We start from the raw sequence: 7685 nt of genomic DNA, 5'->3' as shown, positions 1-7685 counted from the left end.
AATCACTTCTTCATAACCCTGTACATTATTTCTTTAAACAACAGTAACATCTGTGAACGCCCACAAAATTAAAAATAAAACCATCGAACATTTCCAGACATAAACAAAAATATTCCTTAAACATAACATTTCCGTTTGAACACATAACTTTCTATAAAAGTTTCAATAACCCCGGGATTGTAATTCTTAAAATGAATACCGCTTTTGTTGCCAAAACTGGCCTTTTACCAATTATCCTACCCAAAAAAACGAAATTTCCAGCGCATTATTCAATATCGAATCAATCTCATAATATAGAAAATCGAATCAATCTCATAATATAGAAAATATTTTCTTAAGTTTGACAAAGAAACAGAAACACACATCTGTTTTCTACGGTGGCCGAGAGGGGCAAACCAACATTACAAAATCTGAAACACTTTTACAAAGCTTGAGACAAATTTACATTTTGGAAAACATTTTCACATATCATAAAACAAAATTACATTACCAAAACACATTACCAAGTCCCGAAACAAATTTACATTTCAGAAAACAAATTAACTAGACGCGAAACACTTTTACAAGTCCCGAAACAAATTTACAAGTGGCGAAACAAATTTACAAACGACATTAGCCGGAAAGGGAATGTACCAATTCCAAAGTTGACGCGGAAGTGATAACGGAAGCGCTCAATTTGAGTTGATGGCGGTTGATTGAGTTCATGGTGACCCAAAATGGACAGCGATAGAGTGGTGTTTTGCCCGTTTTGTGGCAAACATATGAGCCAATTAACTAGATTTTGTTTTTCGTGTGGTCGGTCTTTGGAGTTTTTAAATGGCGCAGACCAGACAGAAGGACCAAACACACAGGGGACATCTCAACAGCCGGATAATGCTAAACAAAGTAAGTGCAACATAACGCTCGCTACCTGAATGAAAGTGAATAGCGCTTTTGGTTAGCGGCCGTTAACTTTCTATTTTGAAACTGAGCTTTGCTAATTTCAGCAGAAAAACCTTGCACATCATACAAACAGTTCATGGAGTACAGAAGTGCAAAGTCCAAAGAGCGTCAGTCTTTTAACTACGGGCCGAGAGGAAGACATCGGGCTAAAGAACGAAAACACGTCCAGGTAAATTGTACTGACTGTTAGCTTATAACTCGACTGTCTGACTCGAGGTGACTCTTAAATGGATCTGTATCATAGTAGATTTATTGTACAGATTGAATTAAGTTAAAAAGAAAAACTAACATCTTTGAAGAGGGTATCTTTGCGTAGATTTAGGCAGAATAACAGAAGCTCTAGTGCAGGGTGAGATGCTTTGCTAAAGCAATTGGGCAAACACTGTATCGAATTGGAGAGTGCAGCTTATTGACATGTTCGGCTCACTATGAATCTGTGGTGGCACCAATTAGACCATGGAGGGACAACACATTCTCCCATAATTAATGGGAAACACAGATGTATGTATATTCTTTTATTTTACCTATGTTTAATACATCTTTGTCATTTTATTAGATAAACATTGGATTGATGGTGCCAAATGGAACTGATTTAAAACCTCTAAGAGGGAAAACACTCCCGTTATTTGTAGACCCAGAGGTAGCAGCACCTGATGTACTGAAACAAGCTGTCCAGAAAATGAAAACATTTAACAAGGACATGCCAGAAGGACCGTACATCCTTTTGTATCCAGACTGCTCAGAGGTGGTCCATGTGCCTGGATCAGAAAGGCCATTCAAATTGGCAGAATATAAAAAGGAACTAGGAAGGCCATATTGCAGGATCACATTTTTCATTTGCCTAGAAACACATTTTAAAGGAGGAGGTTAGTGGATCTCAGGATTCAACATTTTTACATATTTTAGATACTCTACTGAAGGATGCATCTGCATTATCTACATGATCTGTTTGTTTGTTTTTACAGCAACGGATAATACTTCAGACTCTGATTCTGAAATTGTCATCGCATCAAGGAGCACAGCTGAATTCAATCGAGCTGACACAGTGGTACACCAATTATTTATTTATTTTAATACTTATTTATTTATGAATGCATGTATTGATTTATCTATGACAATACTGACAACCTTTCACCATTTTATATATATACTGTATGGGGTAAGGGAACAGTTATCGAAGCTATTACAAATTGTTGATAAATTAATGCGTTTCCTCTCAGGTTTTTGAACCACAAAACCGAAGTACTCCCAAACTCAAACCTAAAGATGAAAGGTAGGTACATTTTGACATCTAGCCTTTGTCACAGTCAACATTTTTTATCCTTTCTAGTGGTAATCAAACAATAGGAATCTTGCCTGTATTCGTTTACATTCTTACATGACTATTGTAGGCCTGAAGAACAGTAATAATTAATGTAGTAATTGTATTATTTGTATCATGTTTTAGAGATGCACCGGGACATTCAGCAACAATTCGGCCTGGACAGGTAATAGGGCAGACTGTGGCAGCCTGACGTTTCTTAGAGTTGTTGTTTCTCCCTTGTACGTCGCTTTGGACAAAAGCGTCTGCTAAATGTAATGTAAATGCTTCAGACATTTTAATTTGTTTTTCAGATAGTAATATCTGATGCTGAGGATATGGATCCATCTGAAACAAATCCAGACAAGACTTGCTACAGGTAAAAAATAAATTTAAAAAAGGATAGTGACTCACATACTTTCAATTTAATTCATGGGGAAGAAATTTGTGTTTGTAAGATGTTTTAACATGGAAATTGTAATTTCCCAACAGTAAATACACGGACCTGTATGCACCAGGTGTTGAGGAAGAGGATGAGGAGCTGGTTGCAGTCAATGTGGAGAATTTCCAACACACGGCAGTGTAAAATTAGCTTTTGAGTGTGGCATTCCGGTATTTAAATAACTGTTGTGAAAGTGTGCACTGTCTGGGATATCCATTAATTAAATCACTTTTTGTCATTACAGGGAGGAGATGGACATTACACTACCTGACATTGTAGCAAACCTGGCACTTCCTATTGATCACAAAAGAGTCAGCAGGTTCAACATCTCAAGGGCTAATGTTTGGGATGGAGCCGTCAGAGGTTTCAAGCGTACAACATATTCTGAAACCTGTGACATGCTGGTCAGATTTACTGATGATGCTGGTATTTTTGAGGAGGGAATTGACACTGGTGGTCCAAGACGAGAATTTTTATCTCTGCTAATGAAACACCTGAAAGACCGGCCCATTTTTGATGGACCAGAAGGACATTGGTTCTTGGTCTACAATGCAAATGGTATGTATGGGGTTAGAAGTGTGCTATACTAATGGTTGGTTAATGATCATTAAACAAATAGATGACACAGCATATGCTTTTTTCCTCAATATCTTAAAGTATATAATGTATTGTATGTTTTCATTTTGCAATATGAATTCATTCATAGCTGTTAGGGAGGATGAATACTTCATGGCAGGAAAGATGATCGCAGTGTCAGTTGTACATGGAGGTCCAGGACCCCATTTCCTGTCAGAAGATCTTGTACATTATCTTGCCGGCCAGCCTTCATTCAAATCAACAGTTAATTTAATAACTGATGAAGAAATAGGGAAAGCTTTGCGAGAGGTGAGAATAGCATAAATCTACAATGTGGTAGGACAGAGTTTGACATAGTTCCTGCACTGTTTTAAGACAATGTTTACTTCCTATATTGCATACACAGAATTTGCAGAATGTATTAGTTTTTGATAGGGTAGGGTTACTGCATGCTATGTATGTCACAGAATAAAAATGGGCAAGGATAGTACATAGTTATTTACTGGGGTGTTTATGCCTCTTTGTCTTTAAGATTGAGAATGCTGCTTCATTGGATGCTCTGCAAGAATGTATCATGAGACACAGCACAATGTTACAGACAGCAGGCTGTCTGAGACATGTGGCTGCTGTGGAAGAAAAGAAAGAAATTGTGGCAGACTACCTCCAGTGGTATATTATTGACCGCAACTCATCTGTAATTGACAGGTAAGATAATATTTTGAATTATGATGGTGATTTTCTTTTTTATGTTTATGTATGACATTTTTGTTTAAAATGCTTCATGGCATGTGTATCTGTTATTAGTTAGCCACTGTGACAAATGTTTTGCCTTAGGCTTTCAGTTGTAATACACTATGTGATGTCTGTCTCTCCATTCCTTGCCAACCTGCCCTCTGTGTCATTCCTCCGTGTGATTTTTTTTTTGCAGTTTGTAACACCTTTCCATGTGCAAATCAAAAGAATGTTATCACACAACCATTTTCCCCAAATGTTTTTTTTTAGGTGGATAGTAATTGTCGTGAAAAGAACCTCAAAAAGTTTTCTTTAGATAATTTAAATGCAGTTGGCACTACACAGCAGTGAAACAGTGTTTGTGTTCACTTTGTAGATAGACACCCTACTTTGCTGACCCCTGTCCTGTGCCACTTTGAAAAGCGACTCACTGGCTTTGAGCTCGAAAAACTCTTCAAACCTGACCTCAGCCCTTCAGGGAGTAATAGGAGAATAAAAGAAAGTCAAACTGTGGCCTACTGGGCAGACTATCTCCTTGACTGTGAAGGTTTGTAAGGTTTTTTGTAACTAATTGGAAAACCATATTACCATGGTATATCTGAACATTTATTTCTTTGCAGAAGGCGCGGCTGCTGTGTCTGTGGAGGACGTTTTGATGTTTGCAACTGGGCTGACATCACTTCCCCCATCTGGCTTGCAACCATTGCCACAAATAGAGTTCCTGGATGACTCTCCATTCCCAATGGCAAATACATGTTCAAACTTGTTGAAATTACCACTCCTGGACACATATAGTGTGTTTAAATCACAAATGGACTTTGGAATTCAAAATAGTCAAGGATTTGGCTGTCTATAAGCCCTATGACTGGATAACCCCTAGAGCTCTGACTCTAAAAATGTTGTTTCTTTGTTGCTGTTATAGTTGCATTTGTTAAGGAGGCTTTTATAATGTAAGGGTATGTGAGCATTCTCAGTTAGCATTTTGACAATTGTTTTAGATTGTGATCCATGACCCATTATTTTTATTCCCACTTTGAAATATTGAAGCTGTGGATGACACATTAAGACACTTTGTGTACATGTTCCACCACCGTTACAATAAATCTCCCAATCAATCAATTCATAGCTGAGCAATTTCTTTTAATCTCAGATACAGTTCAGTTGAAGACTGCCAGTACTCTGGCTTCTGTAAATGATTGTGCTCCATGGCTAAGTCCAAGTACTCCTGAATGTTTGGGTCCCCACATGGAGCTCTTGTCAGGTGAGTGTCAGGAAAGGCATCCAGTTCAGCCTGCTCAATTTGAAATCCACAGTCTCTGGAGCCAAACCTATGTTAAACAGAAGATATAATTAAAAGTATTTAAATTTAAGATAAAAGCAAAACAAATACCATCTATCACCAAAGTATTACCTGTGTGGTAAGTAGTAGAGCTCATTGGGCAATCCTCCTGGACATGATGCTGTTCTGGAGGGGCGAATCCTGTGACTGTTCCACAGTCTCACACACTCATCCAAGTCCTTCTGAAGAACATCACCAAAGCAATATCTCAGTAGACACTGATGCTCGTGACTCCCGTTGAAGTATCCGGCATCTGTAAGGTCTGCAAATAGCTCCATCCAGAACTGAGCCCTATAGAAATCGATAAATAATAAAAAAAGTTAAAGTTTTAAGCATAGACGTTTGAATGAATGAAGGTTACACATAATTAAATGACTTTATGAAGGCCACTTACCTTCCCTTTCTGAATATGGACCACCATGACTCAATCCTCTGTTGCTTGTGGATGAGCCATACATGTGGCTGGACGCTCCAGAGTAGTAGTCATTGTGGTGGTGGCGTAGGGTGCACTGAATTGCGGCCATAGTCCCGTTTTCCATGCCGCAATCAGTCCTCAGTCTCATGGGGATGACACCGAGGTTTCGCACACATGACAGGAAATAGTGAGCACAGTTGGATCATTATTTGTTGATCCACATACAAGCCACAGTACTTTACGCGAAAATCCATCGATACACCCTGAAAGAGCCAAACCGAATGGCTTGAGTTTATCATAACCATCCGCGTGCCAAATATAGTTCGGTCCCATGGAGTGGTAGGTTCTCCTTATAAACCTTCTGCGTGCTCTCCTCTCGCACCCTCGAGGATTGAGCTCCCGGAGCAAATTCATTACATGATCCCTCTTCACTCGCAGATTGTACTTTTGTTTGAGCACCTGCCACATCATGCGGTAGCCAAACAGCTGTCCAGGTCCACGAAGTTCCAGTCGTATTGCCCTAATTATGACGTTTGTAGAGGAGAAATCCTTTCTGCGATATAACCCAGCATCATTCAGTTTGCTTTTCAGAGACCTCAAGCTGATGTGCACACCGTGTAAACATGACATCATGTCCACGATTGCAGCGTACGAGTGTCCCTCATTAAAATATGGTATGCACTGCTGCAACACATCTGGTCCTTCACTCTGGTCTGCGCCATTTAAAAACTCCAAAGACCGACCACACGAAAAACAAAATCTAGTTAATTGGTTCATACGTATGCCACAAAACGGGCAAAACACCACTCTATCGCTGTCCATTTTGGGTCACCATGAACTCCATCAACCGCCATCAACTCAAACTGAGCGCTTCCGTTATCACTTCCGCGTCAACTTTGGAATTGGTACATTCCCTTTCCGGCTAATGTCGTTTGTAAATTTGTTTCGCCACTTGTAAATTTGTTTCGGGACTTGTAAAAGTGTTTCGCGTCTAGTTAATTTGTTTTCTGAAATGTACATTTGTTTCGGGACTTGGTAATGTGTTTTGGTAATGTAATTTTGTTTTATGATATGTAAAAATGTTTTCCAAAATGTAAATTTGTCTCAATCTTTGTAAAAGTGTTTCAGATTTTGTAATGTTGGTTTGCCCCTCTCGGCCACCGTAGTTTTCCAACCAATATATTTCTCAATTCAACGTCAAATTCTCTCTAAAATGAGTGTTTTTTTTTGTACTCATGGCGGGTGTGGGCCACTGCACGCAGAATGAGCTTCAATGAAAGAATCAACTTCCGCTAGGCTCAAGCGCATGCGCCTCTTTTCAAGTGGAGAATTCAGTCAAAGAATTAACATTAGCATTTTCAAAACAGAATGTCTCCGTCTTCAAAAACAAATGCCTTCTGGCGGTAATCAGACCGATGTAAAGTCTAACATCAAATATATAACGGTTAACACAAAGTTGTAAAACAATATAACAAGTCAATCGTCTCTCCTCTACCAACAGTGTCATAACCGATAAACATTGTACGCCACCAGTTCGGAACTCAACTTCCGGTCACGAACCCCTCTGATTTGCGAGAGTTCGCCTCCAGAAAACTTTCAACAATGATGACACATCTCCGGACATTCACGTACATTCTGCTCAAATTCCAGGATCCTACTTTCTTGACTTTTCCTAGATATAACCGGCTGTCAGAAGATACAGAAATGGCAAATGTCTGACCTGTTCATATTCTGTTCTTGCATTCCCGCAAAACCTCATGCGCCTGCGCACCCTGCCGCAACACCCCTGGCTGCGGATGAGGCGAAATTTGTTTGCGGAACAGCCAGAAAATCTCAATCGTGAATCTGTGGGGAAATAGATGAAAAATTCCCCACACTATTCTGTCCTAATATTTCTTTATCTCTCTACCTATCTCCATCCAATCAGAAAAAGCTCTCC

General features: G+C 39.3%; 1 protein-coding gene across 2 annotated transcripts; it reads left to right on the top strand.

Moving 5' to 3' along the window:
• Positions 1 to 710: 710 nt before the first annotated feature.
• Positions 711 to 4732, top strand: LOC134015151 (uncharacterized). 2 transcript variants are annotated; one of them, XM_062454498.1, is made up of 12 exons: positions 711 to 885; positions 990 to 1111; positions 1499 to 1808; positions 1908 to 1990; positions 2163 to 2215; positions 2390 to 2429; positions 2557 to 2621; positions 2735 to 2824; positions 2929 to 3242; positions 3793 to 3965; positions 4369 to 4539; positions 4613 to 4732. In XM_062454498.1, exons 1-10 carry the CDS (start codon positions 717 to 719, stop codon positions 3795 to 3797), a joined length of 1251 nt encoding a protein of 416 aa, XP_062310482.1. In that variant the 5' UTR covers positions 711 to 716; the 3' UTR covers positions 3798 to 3965; positions 4369 to 4539; positions 4613 to 4732. The 2 variants fall into 2 exon arrangements, with proteins under 2 accessions (XP_062310482.1, XP_062310481.1); XM_062454497.1 differs by having other exon boundaries at positions 987 to 1111.
• The last annotated feature ends 2953 nt before the right edge of the window (positions 4733 to 7685 follow it).

The sequence above is a fragment of the Osmerus eperlanus genome, chromosome 28, assembly GCF_963692335.1.
Source record: "Osmerus eperlanus chromosome 28, fOsmEpe2.1, whole genome shotgun sequence".
Classification (NCBI taxonomy): Eukaryota; Metazoa; Chordata; class Actinopteri; order Osmeriformes; family Osmeridae; genus Osmerus; species Osmerus eperlanus.
This window is presented reverse-complemented; position numbering and strand designations above follow the sequence as displayed.

What these genes read in the sequence shown, in the direction of transcription:
- LOC134015151 (XM_062454497.1), top strand. Translation starts at nt 717, where the DNA reads ATGGACAGCGATAGAGTGGTGTTTTGCCCGTTTTGTGGCAAACATATG. An exon ending in CTCAAACCTAAAGATGAAAG is followed by an intron (nt 2,216 to 2,389) that starts GTAGGTACATTT and finishes ATCATGTTTTAG; the next exon opens with AGATGCACCGGGACATTCAG. An exon ending in CCAGACAAGACTTGCTACAG is followed by an intron (nt 2,622 to 2,734) that starts GTAAAAAATAAA and finishes ATTTCCCAACAG; the next exon opens with TAAATACACGGACCTGTATG.